This window comes from Desarmillaria tabescens (genome assembly GCF_030435595.1).
Source record: "Desarmillaria tabescens strain CCBAS 213 chromosome Unknown EV420scaffold_9, whole genome shotgun sequence".
NCBI lineage: Eukaryota > Fungi > Basidiomycota > Agaricomycetes > Agaricales > Physalacriaceae > Desarmillaria > Desarmillaria tabescens.
In genome coordinates this window covers 337,989-355,066 of record NW_026848308.1, presented here as the reverse complement: position 1 = coordinate 355,066, position 17,078 = coordinate 337,989, and the positions used below count along the sequence as shown (strand labels likewise).

The following is a 17,078-nucleotide window of genomic DNA, read 5'->3' as shown; positions in this document are numbered from 1 at the left end:
ACTGGGAAGTCCGACTCGGATGCTCAGTAAGGCGGCGGTGGCAACGTGCTACGCATGTAGGAGTCTGGGTACTGCGCGACGTTTATAATTCTAATTCCCCTGTAGTATAAGTAGGCTGGTTACAGTAGGTAGAGGACAAGTTTCGAGCCCCCGAGTTCCCATGCACGCGTTGAAGGCGGTACTGTAACAAAGGATCAGTTTGTGACTTTGAGCTGTGCATAGAATTAGCGAGCTCACTCAGAGAAATACGAGATACCCTTTTGATAAGACTTTTGAGAACTTAGTCAGAGTGAATACGAATCAGTGACGCTGTTTCTGTTCTGTTAAGTGTGATAAGTCTGTTCGGAGAATGTGTTGAAGTGGAAATCTGAGATCTGTTCTGTTCTGTTCTGTTCTGTTTCAGTCTGTTCCGTGTCAGTTCTGTTCGAAGTTCTGTTTCTGAATCTGTTTTCCGAGCACTTCTGAAGTGTTCTTGAGTCGAGATAACCTGCGGGAGTTAGTTGGAGAACCCCTACATACAGTTGTGTAGCGAGCGGGCTAAGTCAGTGCTTGCCTGTGGTGTTCTTTTAGCGAGCTCACTAAGGTTTCAGCGTGTATTGCCTCTGTTTCTGTTGGGATCAGTGTCCCTTGTGTATTATAACTCAAATCTGCCTTGAAGGTTGCATCGCGCCAGTGAACGACCTTCCTGTAAAAAAAAGTTCCTAGACTTAGGAATTCATTAGAGAAAGCTTAGCTTCGCTAAGAGCGCTGAGGATAAGAGAAACCCTTCGAGATATTGAAGTATAGTTGGATCGCATTAGGAATAATCGCTCCCCCTAGAACTTACGAGGGTGATTGTAGTTTGTGTAGTTGTGTGAGTGTGTGTGTGGGTTTTTGAGGTTCGCCTTTTAGCCCGCTCACTATTCCACAGGTGCCCACAGCCAGCCTCTTCAGCACGACACCGAATTCTTGTTTAACGTCTTTATGAAAAACATTGACTGCATGACCACTATCTCACTACCCAGCAGGAAGAAAGAGGACAATGACAAACGCGTTCCCCGTGCCAATGTCACCAAAGTTATCATTCTTGGGTCCGGAGGCCTGTCCATTGGTCGGGCGAGTTTGATTATTCTGGATCTCAGGCGATCAAGGCATTCGAGGAAGGGATTTACACGATCATGGTGAATCCTAACGTTGCTACCATTACTATGTCCAAAGGTCTGGCCGACAAGGTGTATTTCCTCCCAATCACGCCAGAGTTTGTCCGGAAAATTATCAAGTATGAGAAGCCAGCTGGTATCTACGTCACATTTGGTGGCCAGATCAGCTCTGAACATCGGTATCAAGCTGAAGGATGAATTTGCGGAGCTTGGGGTGCAAGTGCTGGGAATGCCTATCGACACGATCATCACAGAGGATAGGCAGTTATTCGCGAGTGCCGTGGCCAAGATTGGGGAGAAGTGCGCAGAGAGTTGCACTGCTGTCAATCAGGAGGAAGCTATCAACGCGGCAAGGAAACGTTGAGTTCCCGGTCGTTGTCCATGCTGCTTATGCATCAGGAGGACTGGGATCCAGCTTTGCATAGGATGAAGCACAGCTCAAAGCGCTGTGTAGCAAGGCTTTCGCTACTAGTCCTCAGGTCTTGGTGGAAAAGAGTATGAAGGGATGGAAGGAGTCGAGTAAGAAGTGGTCGAGGACTGTCGCAACAAATGCATCACAATATGAAGGTTAGTTGTTATTTTCCATCTTTCTGATGCACTTATAACACCTGTGCAGAACTTCGATCCCTTGAGAATCCATACCGGTGATTCAGTCATCGTAGCCCCTTCACAAATGCTTTCAGACTACAACATGTTCTGGACAACTGCCATTAACGTGATCAAACATCTTGGCGTTGTTGGTGAATGTAACACAGTACGCTCTCAATCCCAACTCCCAGGGGCACTGCGTGCATGTCATTGACGATAAGATCTGCATCATCGAACGTCACCTTCTCATGCTCATCATCGTACTCATCAAAAACGTACCGCAAGGCCAACGCACGTCTGCCTTGATCAGCGGCTCTTGCATTGAAAGCTACTGGCTATCCTCTTGCTTTCATTGCCATGAAACTCGGTCACAAAGGTCACTAGCGCATGCTTTGAGTCCAGTTTGGATTAAGTAGTCATCAAGATTCCTCAATGGGACCTGAAGAAGTTCAATCGTGTTAGTCGCCTTCTTAGTAGTGGCATGAAGAGTGTTGGCGAGGTCATGAGCATCGGGCGGACATTTGAAGAGACGGTTCAGAAGGCTATTCGAGCTAACGATGACCAGTTCTCAGGGTTTGCGAAGGTAAACTTTCTTTCTCTGACACATGCTCGTTTCTGATGAGTATTGTGAAGAATGACTTTGTGGAAGATATCAATGAAGAGCTTGTCAATCCAACAGATAAGCGTATATTCTCCATTTCAACCGCTTTCCATCGTGGCTATAGCATCGACAAGATCAGCGAAATTGAAGTACCTCTATGATATGGAAGTGCTTTTTGGGGTACGTCTTCTGCTTTTTGGTCTGTTCTTTGTTTGAATATCGTTCCTTAGTGTGGGTATGGTGTTTCAACTTGCCGGATATGATCCCAACGCTGACCTAAATGACCTCGATGATCCTCACCTGTGAGAGAGCCATCTGAGGAGCGGTAATTTGAGTGGAAATATTCCGGAAATCGATGATGAGGATGATGAGGACCCATATCTTCGACTTGACGAGGAGCAGGCAATGCATTCGAGACATGACTCGAGGCACCGGGATCCACAGTCACAACCACTCATCTCGTCGGATCGTTTATCAGACCGGTCAGATTCGCCCCAGGGTTGGCTGACGCATCAGGCGTCTCCGTTGAGGGATCCTTCACCTTCATTGTCTGACTCGACAGACTTGAAGCCACCGGCAGAGTTTCTTGCTGCTACATCTAAGAGTCGATAACATCCACCGTCGTTCATTCCTCCACCTCTGTCTACAGGCAGACAGCCAGTCTCGCTATCACTCACTGATTCACTACTACCCCGTGATGGTATGGTTCGACCTCTGGATGTCTTCTCATTGCCAGATCTCCGGCATGTTCCTAGAGGTCGGGAAGTTCAATGATTCTATATGGACAGCACTGTGGTGTACAGGGATCATGCTATGTTCCCTGTTCTCTATCATCATGCTGTTTACAACTCCCACATCCGACCGGAAACCTGGGGTGACACTACCATATACCATCCTCCTACATACTGTACCTCTCATCACTATCCTCACTTTCGTGAGTGCATTTGTGGCGTATACTCATGTGCTCCTTTCACGGATATTCGTACGGCCTGTGATGATCATCACGTTCGTGTTTATCCCTGCGGCGTTGTTCATATCTGCAATTTGGGCGTTTGTAGGAAGCTTCATGTGGGATGGGGATACCAAGCCAACATGGGGAGAAACTACAGCGTACACATACTGCCACGCTAGATATCGAATCTCGACTGACCTACACTTTGCAGACTTCACTTGTTCTCTCTTATTCCCTTGGCTCTGTCTATTCTTACAGCTCAGAGACTTTTCGGTCTTCCTAGGGATATACATTCCACGTCGTTGACATTAACGTTGTCTACCCAGCTCCTAATGGCCAATCCTCTCTTTCTCGTGCTTTCTCCAACCATCCTCCTCGCCACCCTCCTTGCATCAATACCGTTCATTACGCTTATATTCCATCTACTTCTAATAGAGTATTTTATATCCCTGTCTGATTGTTTTAGTCCCGACGCCCTCCTGCCGCCCTCAATGTCAACACACATGATTCATGCTGCTTTGATGCATTCTACTGGGCCTTCTCTAGGCACAGTTGTTCTTTTAGCCCTGATTTTAATAGCTATCAGACTTTTGATGCTTTTAACGGTCTTCTTTTAACGGTTACCTTTGTATATGCCCACTCAGGTGCTGTTTCTTGTTACTGGGATCCGAGTAGTCATTGGCTTCTTGGAGGGTATCACCATAGCATTGAGCAAGTACGCGCTGGTGTATGTGGGCATCACCGGTGATCCCTTTATGCCGAGCACGTGCAGAGCGAGATCATTAACAAATAAAGTTGGCAAGTGCGGTTTTAGTGCCGAACGTATGTGAATGTCTCCGTGGTATATTTTCCCAATACTAATTGTGAGGAATAGCTCCATTGACATAAACTTTTCCATTCGCTTTCAACATATTTGTTTGTCACTCATACCTTGAATGCTCCGGACCAAGCGTTGCGCGCTGCATTGTTAGCCGGTGGTGTCGCTGCCCTCATTGGACTCTTCTGTGTAGGACTGGTGAAAGACACGTAAGAGTTAATATGCTTTCAGGGCCATGTCTTAACATCTTTTCAATGCGGACACGCTATACATGTGTTATTGTGTTGATAAGGATCCTGGTGAAAGACAGACAACCCCTATAGTGATCTCGTCTTACCATCATGGGTGTCAAAGGCGGTTGGAATGTACGCTCATTTTATGACAGTTTAAGACTACCTTTAACCTGCTTTTGACAGCTGTTGAACTCCGTAGATTCAGTCTCTTTTGTTGACTGGTCCGCTCAGAAGATCTCCACTGGCGCAGTCCAGGATCTAGGCCCTCGTATTGGTGTGGATGCTAGGTCATTATTGTTGATTTATTCTCACCTGTGAGGCTGCTGATCATTGACTCTTAGTGGATGGATGTTTGCCGCAAAGTATCACCATGGACAGACAAAAAATCCGGCGCAAGCATCACTTTTTAAATGACTGGGTCGCCTCTTTCACCTTCCAGTGATACCTATATTCATTTTCGATGGTCCAGGGCGTCCTTCCAATAAGTGCAAAAAGGCTGTAAAGAAAACACCGGACTGGTTGGCTGCCGATTTCAAGAAGCTACTCGTAGGATTTGGGTTCCCCTTTTGGGAGGTATGAGCTCTCATTGCGCCTTTCTTTTCTTCTACTGAAGGGAAAAACAGGCTCCAGGTGAAGCAGAAGCAGAGCTGGCGAAGCTCTCGAGCCTTGGCCATATCAATGCTGTGATGTCAGAAGATTTCGACACCATGGTATTTGGCGCTCAGCGAGTAATTCGGATGTGAGCAGCAACAGTTTGGCTTGATCAGTATTTCCATTAAGTCTGTTTATTAGCAAAGACAAAAGTGACTCTAAATATCTGATTGAAGTTTACGAAGCATCTCGGTTCTCCCGCAATGATCTCGTACTAATCACATTACTTGCTGGCGGTGATTACGATGTACGTCATGCAAGCCTGTTCGCAAATATAGCCTCATCTTTTTTCTTGTAGGATGGAATCCAGGGATGCGGGATTCAAACCACCGCTGAAATCACTCGAACAGGCATCGGAAAAAAATTATTTGATGCCCTCGAAGCATCTGAAGTCAATGACTACCCTGCTGTAACTTCTGCGTGGCATCTAGATCTCCGTACGATGTTGGAAGCTAAAGGAGCTGGCCGTCTCTCCTCTCGCCACCGGTCGTTGGCTTCTCGTATTCCTTCTGACTTTCCTAAAGCTTTGGTTCTCATTCAATATATCCATCCAGTGACATCCTGGTCGAATGGGCTCAGCAATCTGCCTGCTACTCCATCGCTAGGTCAACCAGATATCTTGAAGCTTGCAAAGTTATGCAAAGAGCTCTTCATCTGGGGACACCTGATGGGCATCATTCAGAATTTTTCTCATCATGTCTTTCCGGGATTAGCAACCCGTGAATTGCTTCAAGATCTGTGTAAGCGACGAGGATTGATACAGGCTAATGACTCCCATCTATCCCCGCATGCTGTTATTTCCAAAGTCTGTGCTATTCGCACAAACCAGCGTGAGCGATCGGGGTCAGAAATCTTCGTGTCTCTTATCATCCCTCATGCAATCCTCACTCAGATCACGTCTGTTCTTGACATAACATATGATACCGACAGTAGGGGCATGTTGACTCCATTCATGAAAAAGCATGAGGTTCATGCATGGCTCTCACGTATATTGGTGCTCCATGCACAGCCGAACCTCTTGGATGATGCGAATCAGACAGGCAAGCCTGTTAAAAGGCGCAAGTCTATGAAGCCACATCTCAAAAAAATCGAACATATCGAAAACTCTATTGGTACGTTAAGTATCTCTGCCTGTCAAGTTTATCTTCGAACGTTTGCAATGTTCTAGCCTCGAGTTCAACCAACATAGTAACTAGTCATCATGTCCAAGCAGAACACGCCCGTACTCCATCCATCTTAGAGATATCAAGCGATGAGAGCAGCGAGGAGATGACAGGTGGGGCTCACTTAAACTGTTCTCATTGTTTTCTTACAGTTCCTTGTCAGAAGCAACCCCAAGAAAGCGCCAGAAGCATGCTGCTTCCCCCAAATACCGCATCGAGATTCACCTCAAGGCAACTGGCGAGGTTTTGGAGTTGTGTACGGATGATGAGGGTGAAATCTGAAGTCTGAAAAGGGGTTAGCACCACCCCTTTTCTTTTCTTATATATACTGTGGACTGTCTCTCCTTTCTCTGTACCTGCTCAGACTGTCTCTTGTCTCCATATTTCTTAACTTGCCATCCCCTTGTCTCGATAACACTGCTGTAATATGGACATGAACATCGTTGACAATGTTGCGAATGCAATCGGAATCTGTCAAGTCCTCGACGAGTCTCGAACCGACACAACCGACTTGGAGGTCATGGATGATATTGAGGGCGAGCAGGAGACCTGCAGCGACTTGTACGCTTATGATGACGATGGTGATATGGACATCAGCGCAGCTGCAGATACGGAGGAGGTTTTAGAAAATATCCAGGAAGCATCAAAAGGTGTCAAGGAAGGCATGGCTGCTGCATATTGAGGGTACGCCCGGTGTTCTACTCCTATTCCTCACTGTCTTTACTAATTTGCATTTTTATCAGTGTCATGGCGCAGTTCAATGCCTTCCTTGTCGAGGAGAAGGTCGTTCCACCAGGCACAGACATATTCACTGAGCAGATGCTCCACCCAAAGATCGACTACTACATTGTCGGCTTTGTTATGCAAAAGTATATTCTCACTCCAGCTCTATATTTTGTCTAACTTAAGAGGTTCCAGGTGCGACAATGTTGACATGCATGGCATGAACAAAGGGGCCAACAAGCCACAGAAGACTTACTCGTATGCTCAAAAGCTTTGGGCAGGTACTACGTACGGCTTCCGCAGGGGTGGTAGAGGTAAGGTTCCTTGGGATCGGACCACAGCTTCTGGAAACCCATCTATATCTGATGTTGTGTCATCATACATGCTGGGTCTGCGCAAGCGCAAGGTAAGCTTTAAAAATCATGTAGAATATGGGTAACTGACATAAGGATACAGGTCGCTAAAGGAGAAACTCCGACTAGTGCGAGAGCCATTAGGCCTGTGAGTCTGCGACGTTTTCATCTGTTCTCCATCTATATAACTTATTATAATCTTTTTCTGTAGAGTACTCTAAGGAGGCTCTATGAATATAATCACAAGCCTGAAAACTGGAATGCTAGTCCACAGACACCTGAAAATTGGTGTGGGGGAAACGTGCGACGGCTGCTCCAAGCTGTCTATCTTGTCACCTTTTCCTGCCTTCTCCGCATCGATGAGGCCCTCAAAATCCAAGTTCATGATATCGAGTTTGGCATTGACGATATAGACGGCATCCATTATGTATCGATCACGCTACCCTTCCGCAAGAACAGCCCATTTGGTGGTAAGTGTACCTGTATCATCTTTTCGCACCTGCTGAATTCAATTCAATGATGACAGACATACCCCCATTTGTGCTTCGCGCTTTGCCAGCCCACATGGCGCATCTCTGCCCTGTTCGAGCCCTAGCAGAATGGATAGATGCCTCAGAGATTACGCAGGGATACCTTTTCCCCAATATTGACAAACGTGATCGACCTATCACTGTAAAGAATACTGCGATGGTAAGCATACCGAGTATCTTATGGATAACTCATACTCATTTGTAACTTTATCTCAGAAACCTGAAGTGTTTCTCCAGCTGTTTCGCAACAACCTATGTGACTTGGGAGAACCACCATATGCATACGGCACCCATTCTTTTCACTGTGGGGGATGTCAGTGGTTATCGGTTGACCTTCAGTGGTCAATCCGACAGATTTGTGAGTGGGGCGGATGGAGCACAGATTTTACTCATTTAACAATTGTCAAGTACCTGATTTCTTGGAACGACGTCACAATGCTGCGTCGCGAGGACTTCTTCAAGCTTGACCGTGAGGCCACCATCAAGTGCTGGAGCTGTGGATGTACGTGCGCCTGTGCCTAGTTACAATGCTGTAATGGACTTTTGTTTTTTACAATGCCATGATGGACTACTAAGTATGCTCAATAAAGCTTCAATGGACTTTTTTTATACACAATACGTATAGCTTCAATAAAATTTTGTGCAAAGAAATATAAGAAAGGACATAATTTCAAAAATATGACAAAAGAATGTAAACTAATCATCTTCTGCATCTCCATTCATTCCTATCTTTGCTTTAGATACCTGGGCGATATTCAAATCTCTTGTCATAGGGACCCACATCCCCTTCTTCATATACCCAAATTGATTGATGAACTCCCTTGTCAAAAGTCCGCTTTGCCTCCTCTGCAACGTTGCTCGCTTTATGTTTTTTTAGAAGGAGCTGCAAGATGCGAGAGTATTTCAGACGTTGTCCCTGAGAGTCGGAATATGTTGCCCAAAATGCTTCAGGTGTGCCGCTGGCTCGATAGGCCTCCATGAAGAACTGAAAGATAAAAGATGAGAGGAAGGAAGAGAGAAGGAAGGTAGTAAAGAGATACCTTCCAGTTCATCCAGTCGTTCTTCAATGTCTTCCACTCGCCATGAACAGTCTTGTTATATTTATACAGCATATTCCAGTACTTGATAGGAACGGAACGTCCATGGATAATGATTGGGTGATCAGGAGGCGGCGCTCACTCAGGACAACTGTCGTCCCAGCTCTGAATGAGACTTTGAATATTGGTGGCATAGCGAAACGGCTTTGTCGGTGGAACATCGCGTTGATGGACTAGCATTTTTGAGCCATCGGCGAAGATCAGTACACACTGTATCTTGCTGCCGGAATCATTGTCGGAAGGTACAGGTGCCCTCTCAGGTATCTCAGGTCCTAAAGCCGTCACAACCATAGGAGGCTCAAGAGATGGTAAGGTTGGTGAATCCGAGCGGTCCACATAAGTAGGGAAGCTGTCGTTGGAAGCTGTAGTCAGGCCAAGGCAGGCAGTGTCAAGATCCATGGATGGACGAGGCGATTCAACTGAAGAAATGGGCAAGGTCTCGGTGGCAGCATCGACGGGACCCCGATAAACGGCCAAGTGCTCATCAACAATCGAAGCGACCCGTTGCGCAAAAACCGGGTTCTCGAAGGGATCCTGAACCTTCGGGAGACCGTTAGAGTAGAAGAGCCATAAGGTAAGAAGACACATACTATCTGTTGCATGCCAATGTACGTACCGCTGGTCTTTCGTTCTGGCAGATGAGTGTGGCGGGGGTTTGTAGGAGGAGTTTGTGCCATCTTGGCCAAGAGACTATGAGCCTAAGACTGCCATCAGCACCACAAGATAGAAAAGAGAAGCAGTAGGTACGCACCCATGGTAGGATTCTGTCCACCACGGTCTGACTACGAGTGTCCTTTGATCTTTCCGTAGCAAAGATCACCGGTGGAGTTGCACTTGTGAGTGAGCTTGCCTGAAGGATACGATGCTCCCGCCTTGTTGGTTTTCTCTTGGTGACACCACCGTTCCTTACGCCCTTGTGAGGGATACGCGCAGGAGTAAAAAGACTGCGAAGCAAGATGATCCCATTAGCAAAGATGGCATACATGAAGGGCAAAACGTACCTCGACTTCCACTTTGCCATTCCGGACTGGCTGAACTTCATAAGACGGTCCCGTCGCACTGCTTTGGTACCGTAGGAGGGGAGACTGTAACGCTGGCAGAGATCCACAAACCAATCCGTTTTATTAGCCAGAGACCTAAACAGGATCAGACAATGAAGGAAGGAGAGGCCACGGATTTAACGTACAAGTCGATTTCCTCAGTCTCAAAATCACCATTCTTGTCAAGTTTGCCATTCAAGCGAGGAAAGGCGTATTTTGTTGCCAGCGGTGGCTCTGGACTTGGATCCGACGGAGAGGATGCTGTTGGTAGCAAAGGCAGAGGCGGGGGTAGGGGAAACAAGTCCATAATCCGTCCAAATGAGCTGGTAGATGCACGGCGCTGCTGTTGAGAGAACCGTGCCTGCCTCCTGGCGATCGCGATATAAACAGTGGCGGCGATTACTGCAATAGCGAAAAAGGACCCTAACAATGTCAGACCAGTCGCAAGACGAGAGCCATGATGGGCGGTGGCGTAGTTGGTATCCCTAGCAAATGTCTCGGTTTAGTCAGGGATGAGAGACAGACAGGCGTAGGGAGTCTCTCCCTCCTCCCCACGTAAGGCAAAAAAAAGGAGGAGATTGGGAAATAAAAGAAGCAGGAAAAGCAAGCGAAAAAGGGAAAGGAAACACGGTATTCCCCACCAAGAGGAGAACACCAGGGCAGGGGAGCACAGCATGCATGGGCACCAGAAGCCCATGTGCGCTCACCCGCCTGAAAAACCCGCCTGACAGACAGACACCAAGAGTCTGAAAGCGAGGGAGCGAGCGGCATCGCGATCGGAAGAGAAGGAAGACGGACGGGACGCGTCTCCCGCGGGGGCAGTAGGGGAGGGAACCAAACAGACCGTCAAGACGGTCGCAGGGACGGGAATCGTCTGTGCGGCTGTGCTGGACCCTTGATCCCGGCACTTGCCGCGTGACAGGACCGTCATGATCCGGAGGGAAGTGAGAATACATATAAAAGACCCTCTCCTTATGTTCCCTCGACCAGCAAACAGTCTCTCAAACGGCGTAGAAAACACTGCCTGTTCCATTGATACCGGGGACCCCTTGCCAGTGCGACTACTTCTCCTGCTCCTGCTCCTGCTCCTCCTACTACCTCGACGTTCCAGGAGCGTGCGTCACTAGTTCTGGACGTAGCCCATCCCAAACATCTTGCTCACACGATGTCCGAGACATATTGTGACACTATTCAGATGCCTCAATTCAACACAACGCGTTTTTGGGACACCGAGGCGCGTCAATATTTCCGTCCGCTGATGCCTGAATTTGACATTCTGACTTTGAAAATAGGATGCTAATCGGTGTAAAGAAAAATTGAAGCAGATACAACTGGAACTAGTGCCATTGGAGGCCCTGGAGCTGGCGTTAGCAGAGAAATTCGTATCCGACCAGAATTTTGACTCAGCTCACATTCGCGTCGAGCTCATGATCAGAGCTTTGGATGATAACTATTATCAACTCTACGTCCCGGACATGGATAAACTCCATAAACTCCGCATGGAGCGCAGTAGCATTCTGGGTATGCTCAGTGAGCACGAAGTGGTAAGGCGCGATTTACCGTTCGGTGTAAGTCCACACTCTTAAGTTCTTAGTGACCGACCTTGATACTGATCAATAATCTTTTAGCCCTCACCTCGTCTCAACGGTCGTCGAACCTGGGCTGTTCTCATTGGGATCAACGAGTATCTATCGATCCGTCCGCTGTTCGGTTGTGTATCGGACGTACATTTGATGGAGAAGTACTTGACTATGTACCTCGGGGTGCCCCAGAATCGTATCCAGCTCCTCCTGAATTCCAAGGAACAGACTCCAGCGCACGATCGCATCCCGTTGCCCCCTTCACGTGCCAACATCATCAGAACACTGACTGGACTCATTACTGAGGATGAGATAAAGTACGGTGACAACATCGTCATCTACTATGCCGGACACGGCGCTTCCTACTATGAGGACGAAGGCAATCTTGGCTTCGTCAAGGCTCTTTGCCCCATCGATCGTGATGTCCCTGACACGAACGGCATCCCCATCAGCGACATTAGTGACCGCGAAATCAATGTCATCCTGACCGAAATTTCCCGGGCCAAAGGTCATCGAATCACCGTTATCTTTGATTGTTGTCACTCAGCTGGCGCCAGCCGAGAGGTACCCCAACCGGGAGCGCGTATGGCTTACGGAACGCGAAGTGCTACACTTCAGGATATGCTCCTCGTTGGGGATGGTAATCTGAAGGGTTATGACTGGTATCGCCCAGGATCAATCTTAGAAAAGGGCTGGCTGCCGGATAGGGACTCCCACGTTTTGATCGCAGCGTGTGAGAGTTATCAGTTTGCATACGAGAAGAAGGTTGTACAGGAAGATGGTACAGTGGGGCACGTTGGAATTTTCACTAGCTCGCTTGTGCGTGCTCTCCAGTCTGCTTACTGCGACGAAGGGAGGACATATGCGGAGATCATCAGAGCTTTGGAATGCTCTTGTCGTCAGCAACCGGTCGTGTACGGTACACACAAGAATGCGCGTTTCTGGTATCAAGACTTTTGAATCATTCGACCCAGGGAGGTCTCTCGAACTTGTTGTATACTTACTAATGACTAGTTTCGTTACTTCCGTAGTATTTTACCATAGTCGCTCCATTGTTAATTACTGACTATGATACAGACATTTTGCTTAATATAATATGGATCGTGAAAGTACGCACGTTTTGCAACTGCAGAAAAGTAATACTTCTCACAGAATGAATGACGATTTGGGGTGCAGAAAAAGTGAATAGATCGGTGGCCCTAAGATCAAAATACAAAGCGAACGCTTCACTTAATCCTGATACCAGATGCGCGCGTCCCTGTGTTTTCCAGCAACTACTGGCGTCTGATGAGACGACTGGCCGAGACCAAAGATGAGATCAGCATATGTCGTCTCTTTTCTCCAGTATCCGGACCGGAGAACACGCAGAAGCGAGTCCGTAAAAATTCCAACGTGCTCCACCGTACCATCTTCCCGTTTCACCTTCATCTCTTTTGCAAGCTGGTATTCCTTACAAGCTGCCACGAGAACGTGGGAGTCCATATCTGTCCGCCAGTCCCTCGCTAGAATGGACCCGGGGAAATAGTGGTTGTAACCCTTCAGATAATTGTCCCCGGCGAGAAGCATATCCTGAAGCGTAGTGCACCTTGTTGTGGGAGCAGTACGTGATCCTGGTGGTGGCACCTCTCGGCTGGCACCACCAGAGTGACAACAGTCGAGGATGAGGGTGATTCGATATCCCTTGGTACGGCAGATTTCGGTCAGGATACCGTTGATTTCGCGGTCGCTAATGTCGGTAACAGGGATGCCGTTCGTATAAGGGACATCACGATCGATGGGACATAGTGCCTCGACAAAGCCGAGTGGCCTTCATCATTATAAGAGGTGCCGTGTCCGGCGTAGTAGATGATGATGTTGTCGCCATGCTTTATTCTATCCTCAGCGATGAGTCCGGTAAGCGTGCCAATGATGTGAGCGCGCGAAGGATACATTGGATCATCAGCTGAAGTGTGCTCCTTGGATCCAAGGAGAAGCTGGATGCGATCTCTGGGTACGCAGAGATCTTCAGTCAAGTACTTCTCCATTACTCGCACATCCGATACGCATCCATGCAGCACCTGATATGGATACTCATCAATTCCGATGAGAACGGCCCAGAACCGAGAAGCGTCGACAGTGTATGGGAGCTAAAGTGCCACCGATAAGAATTGAGGTCAGTGACGAGGATACGCACTTACACCTAGGGGTAAGGGACGCTCCTCCGCTTCGTGTCGTGCACTGTTCAGAACGAGGCTGCGATTTAGACGCAGGCGATGTAGTTCATTCAGATTTCGCAAAGCCGGCAAATAATCTTCATTACTCAACGCTTTATGCTTGGCCTTGAAGACAACCTCGACAGAATCGACATCCTTTCCAGATATGCCCAGCTTCTGGGCTAATTCTAATTCAATCTCCTCTAGATATCGTATTTCCTCTGATGTTTGGTCAAAAGTACTTGGCTCAAGAGTCTAGTCAAAATCTAAACGGTGGACTCAAAAGACGAGCAAGACATACCGTAGCCTGGCAAACCGCTTTAGAATCGCATGTGAGACCCATGGAGGGATGGAAAGACACTACAAACGTCCCGGGTGCTTCAAGGAAGGAAGTAGTTTTGGCATCTGACGAAGGACAAGCACATGGCCGGCGACAGCATCAAACGGTCCGCCCCGAATTCTCCATCAACAGCTCATTTGTTCAAATTTGCCGTAATCATTGTGCGTCCTGCACTGTAAACTACGAAACAGGATGCGACTTCGTTCTCAACCATCATCATGACAGACTCTCATTCAATCCTAGTTGACCTGTACTCCGCTCTCAGGACAGATGCGCGCAGGACTCGAGGTACGCAACAATATCTATTCTTGAGGTCGTCATACTGATCTTGGGCTCTGGAGAGCAGTTGAACGCATGCACGCAAGTGTCGAACGCAGAACTCTTCCGGCCACCTTGAGATGATACTTATGTGATCAATAGCACTAGGCACCGGAGTGAGTAAATATTTGCTCTTCAACTGCCTTCTGACATGTTCGTCCTTTCGGGAAAGAGACCGCATCCAAAACAATCTGTTCCCATCTTCCGCGGCATCCCGGCCCGTCCCTAGGACAAATTCGACATGCCCAGCACAAGCCTCAGCCAAACCTCCAGCCTCCCCCGTCCTTCTCCAGGAATCTCCACATCAACTTATCCTTCCAGCCTTTCTCCTTCCACCCATTGACGCCGGCCGGAAATGCCTCTACCACACCAGGCGCAGTTCCGTCATGCGCAATAATCATCAGCACATCCGGGTCCGCGTCAAGACGTGCCAAATGCCCTAGCGACCGCATCGTCGCCTCATAATCTTTGTATACGGAGGGTGCAGGTGGTGGAGGAATCTTCAGCAAGGGTTCGGACGTGATTTCGGGGAAGTGGGATTTACAGAGGGAGTGCGTCGCGCTCTGAAGGAGTGAAGCGGGACAGGGACAGAGTGAGTGATGGTGCGGTGTGGGACGGATGTCGCCAACATGGTGGCAGCAATCGCCTCCGAGCAAGACGAAGGTCGTCGGTGTTACACGTGCGAGACCGGAGACATGACCTGGATGATGCTGGGGTGGATCATCAGTACGAACCGAGGGTTGAGATGGAGCATAGGACTTACACCGGGCGTGTCAAGAATGTAGAAACTTCCATCACCAAAATAGTCCAGAGCGGGAAGGTCTGCAATGTGTAGTGTTGTCTCGGAGAATGAGAGTTCAGTTACTTTACGCCCGCTGTAAGCCGTAAGAGTTCGGTATGAATCTCAAAGTGATAAAGGAATACACTAACGCGGTATCGTTTTCGATGAGGTGCGCGTCCTCATCTTGAGGGTAGGTACGAAGGTTCGTCCCGGGTCCAACTACCAGCTCCGTGGTAGATGGGAATGTTGATATATCACCTGTACAAAAAAGAATTGTCATTTTTCTTCTCATAGCTGAAAAAATGAAGTAGATACCGATATGGTCGAAATGGGTATGACTACACAAAAAGAGGTATTAGCAAGGGCGCGGGTGGAGTGTAGACAGAACCTTACCTCCAAATGACAGCATTCACACTGCCCAGATCCACTCCTCCCTTCACCAGCTGCTCACTGACCGTTTCACCATCGTCAACGCCCATATTGTACCCGCCCAGCTCCCTGAACAGGTCGAAGAATCCTTGCACCGCAGGTGCATACTTCTCCTGATCCTTCCTCATCCCTAAATCAAACATAATCTTTCCCTTCGTTGGGTGCTCGATAAGAAACGTGTATACCGGTCCCGATAATCCTTCATACCCCTGTAAAACGGGCTCGAAAAACAGCGAGGCAGGCAGAAAAGTGATCTTGCCAGCGTTGATGGCACGGACTGTGACAGTCGAGGTGGACCTTGGGATCGTAGCGGACATCGATGAATGTGGGGTAGATGTGGGGCACATGGGGAAAAGAGAGCGAAGTTATATAATTGCGGGAGTAATGGTATTTGAAAAGGAGCTAAGGGGCCTGACGCATCTGATGAAGCCCCTAGGCGAGCGATAGCCGTAAATTCCGAGTTTTGATTGTGGAACGGCGACCTGCCGGGAATAGGATTTACTTCTCATCCATCCTCGTAAATTTAGTAAGAAGTCATCCAAGCCTTTTAATCGTCAATACAGATTCACAGCTAAACGAAGCTAAACCTACGGTGGTAGATAATGCACGTCAGCTGATCTTGCTTGTACTCGGCCTGCGATCTTTGCCGTCAGCTGTCCATCCCGTATAACTAATTGAGACTGCGGTATGTCGATGTGAGAGTGCCTTGATGAATCCCATATACCGAAACCTTCCAAGACGGTCAGCCGACATGGCGTCACTGTAACACTCACACTCACGCTATGACATTGTTATTGTTAGCGACTCGCGGTCACGAGAAAGGGTTCAAAGGGAATGAGAAACGGCGGGAGTATCTTGGCCTAAGGGCCATAGCAGGATGACTTCATTCTTCAATAGACGACCGAAGCTTAATACTAGGAGAAGGAGTACAAGCGAGAAGCATTCCTGAGTTCCCATGGAGATACTAGGGCGCGTCTCGTGTGGCCTGTTGGTACTGTGATAATCAACGACTGTTCACAATGAAATTAACGACAGCGCACCTCATTCTAGGCTATATTGCATGCAGTGTACCACCTGCTCAGTGATCACTCTACCAGACTCTACCAGATTACCAACAGTACTAAGACTGACGGAACGCTATCGTTACTGAAGTAAGGGATCTAAGTATGAAAACAATTAGTGAGGACGATACATACCTCAACATCCCAAGCGTCCAAGGAGACAGCTGCAGGTTACGCAGGGAAATATCCTTCCCGACACTATTCCAGCCCGTTTTGCGCGCATATAACCACGCTTCCTTGACTCGCATACTAGTAACCCCGCGATATCATCGACTCTTATCGGCAGGCAATAGCTTGTACGCGCAGTGAGAATACAGAGTTTATCCGTATTTCGCCAATGAACTATGAATGCTGCAAAAGCGTCAACGACGTGACTAGGCATGGAGACATACCACTCAGTCGTCATTCCAAAGCGAGCCTACAGAGAGTTCCGCGTCACATCTGCGACAACGATGTGCGAATGAACTCGCTCTTGGGCAACGATGGAGGG

At 48.1% G+C, this 17,078-nt stretch overlaps 7 protein-coding genes across 7 annotated transcripts; 4 read left to right on the top strand and 3 right to left on the bottom strand.

The window, feature by feature from the left end:
* Positions 1 to 3,073: 3,073 nt before the first annotated feature.
* EV420DRAFT_1734523 (uncharacterized protein) lies at positions 3,074 to 3,897 on the top strand (the record flags this gene model as incomplete). The annotated part of the gene is made up of 2 exons (XM_060479984.1): positions 3,074 to 3,438; positions 3,492 to 3,897. The coding sequence occupies 2 exons, from the start codon at positions 3,074 to 3,076 to the stop codon at positions 3,895 to 3,897; spliced, it is 771 nt and encodes a 256-aa protein (XP_060333930.1).
* A 541-nt stretch (positions 3,898 to 4,438) lies between these two features.
* Positions 4,439 to 6,426, top strand: EV420DRAFT_1734522 (uncharacterized protein; the record flags this gene model as incomplete). Its single annotated transcript, XM_060479983.1, has 8 exons — positions 4,439 to 4,462; positions 4,514 to 4,604; positions 4,800 to 4,903; positions 4,954 to 5,069; positions 5,123 to 5,228; positions 5,280 to 6,093; positions 6,150 to 6,257; positions 6,308 to 6,426. The coding sequence occupies 8 exons, from the start codon at positions 4,439 to 4,441 to the stop codon at positions 6,424 to 6,426; spliced, it is 1,482 nt and encodes a 493-aa protein (XP_060333929.1).
* A 652-nt stretch (positions 6,427 to 7,078) lies between these two features.
* EV420DRAFT_1619016 (DNA breaking-rejoining enzyme) lies at positions 7,079 to 8,272 on the top strand (the record flags this gene model as incomplete). The annotated part of the gene is made up of 5 exons (XM_060475420.1): positions 7,079 to 7,273; positions 7,324 to 7,368; positions 7,432 to 7,690; positions 7,747 to 7,910; positions 7,967 to 8,272. 5 exons carry the CDS (start codon positions 7,079 to 7,081, stop codon positions 8,270 to 8,272), a joined length of 969 nt encoding a protein of 322 aa, XP_060333928.1.
* A 95-nt stretch (positions 8,273 to 8,367) lies between these two features.
* EV420DRAFT_1524015 (uncharacterized protein) lies at positions 8,368 to 10,832 on the bottom strand. The gene is made up of 8 exons (XM_060472327.1): positions 10,595 to 10,832; positions 10,034 to 10,372; positions 9,849 to 9,983; positions 9,599 to 9,791; positions 9,438 to 9,545; positions 9,007 to 9,387; positions 8,791 to 8,871; positions 8,368 to 8,735 (listed from the first exon to the last, which is right to left on the bottom strand). The coding sequence occupies exons 1-8, from the start codon at positions 10,816 to 10,818 to the stop codon at positions 8,487 to 8,489; spliced, it is 1,710 nt and encodes a 569-aa protein (XP_060333927.1). The 5' UTR covers positions 10,819 to 10,832; the 3' UTR covers positions 8,368 to 8,486.
* A 23-nt stretch (positions 10,833 to 10,855) lies between these two features.
* Positions 10,856 to 12,585, top strand: EV420DRAFT_1524012 (caspase domain-containing protein). Its single transcript, XM_060472326.1, has 4 exons — positions 10,856 to 10,942; positions 10,999 to 11,121; positions 11,180 to 11,455; positions 11,516 to 12,585. Exons 1-4 carry the CDS (start codon positions 10,862 to 10,864, stop codon positions 12,425 to 12,427), a joined length of 1,392 nt encoding a protein of 463 aa, XP_060333926.1. The 5' UTR covers positions 10,856 to 10,861; the 3' UTR covers positions 12,428 to 12,585.
* Positions 12,586 to 12,697: 112 nt separating this feature from the next.
* Positions 12,698 to 14,002, bottom strand: EV420DRAFT_1639521 (caspase domain-containing protein; the record flags this gene model as incomplete). Its single annotated transcript, XM_060476980.1, has 4 exons — positions 12,698 to 13,193; positions 13,262 to 13,593; positions 13,645 to 13,914; positions 13,961 to 14,002. The coding sequence occupies 4 exons, from the start codon at positions 14,000 to 14,002 to the stop codon at positions 12,698 to 12,700; spliced, it is 1,140 nt and encodes a 379-aa protein (XP_060333925.1).
* A 286-nt stretch (positions 14,003 to 14,288) lies between these two features.
* EV420DRAFT_1181376 (beta-lactamase-like protein) lies at positions 14,289 to 16,206 on the bottom strand. Its single transcript, XM_060466233.1, has 6 exons — positions 16,119 to 16,206; positions 15,492 to 16,071; positions 15,414 to 15,436; positions 15,248 to 15,356; positions 15,081 to 15,192; positions 14,289 to 15,027 (listed from the first exon to the last, which is right to left on the bottom strand). Exons 2-6 carry the CDS (start codon positions 15,872 to 15,874, stop codon positions 14,575 to 14,577), a joined length of 1,080 nt encoding a protein of 359 aa, XP_060333924.1. The 5' UTR covers positions 15,875 to 16,071; positions 16,119 to 16,206; the 3' UTR covers positions 14,289 to 14,574.
* Between the last annotated feature and the right edge of the window lie 872 nt (positions 16,207 to 17,078).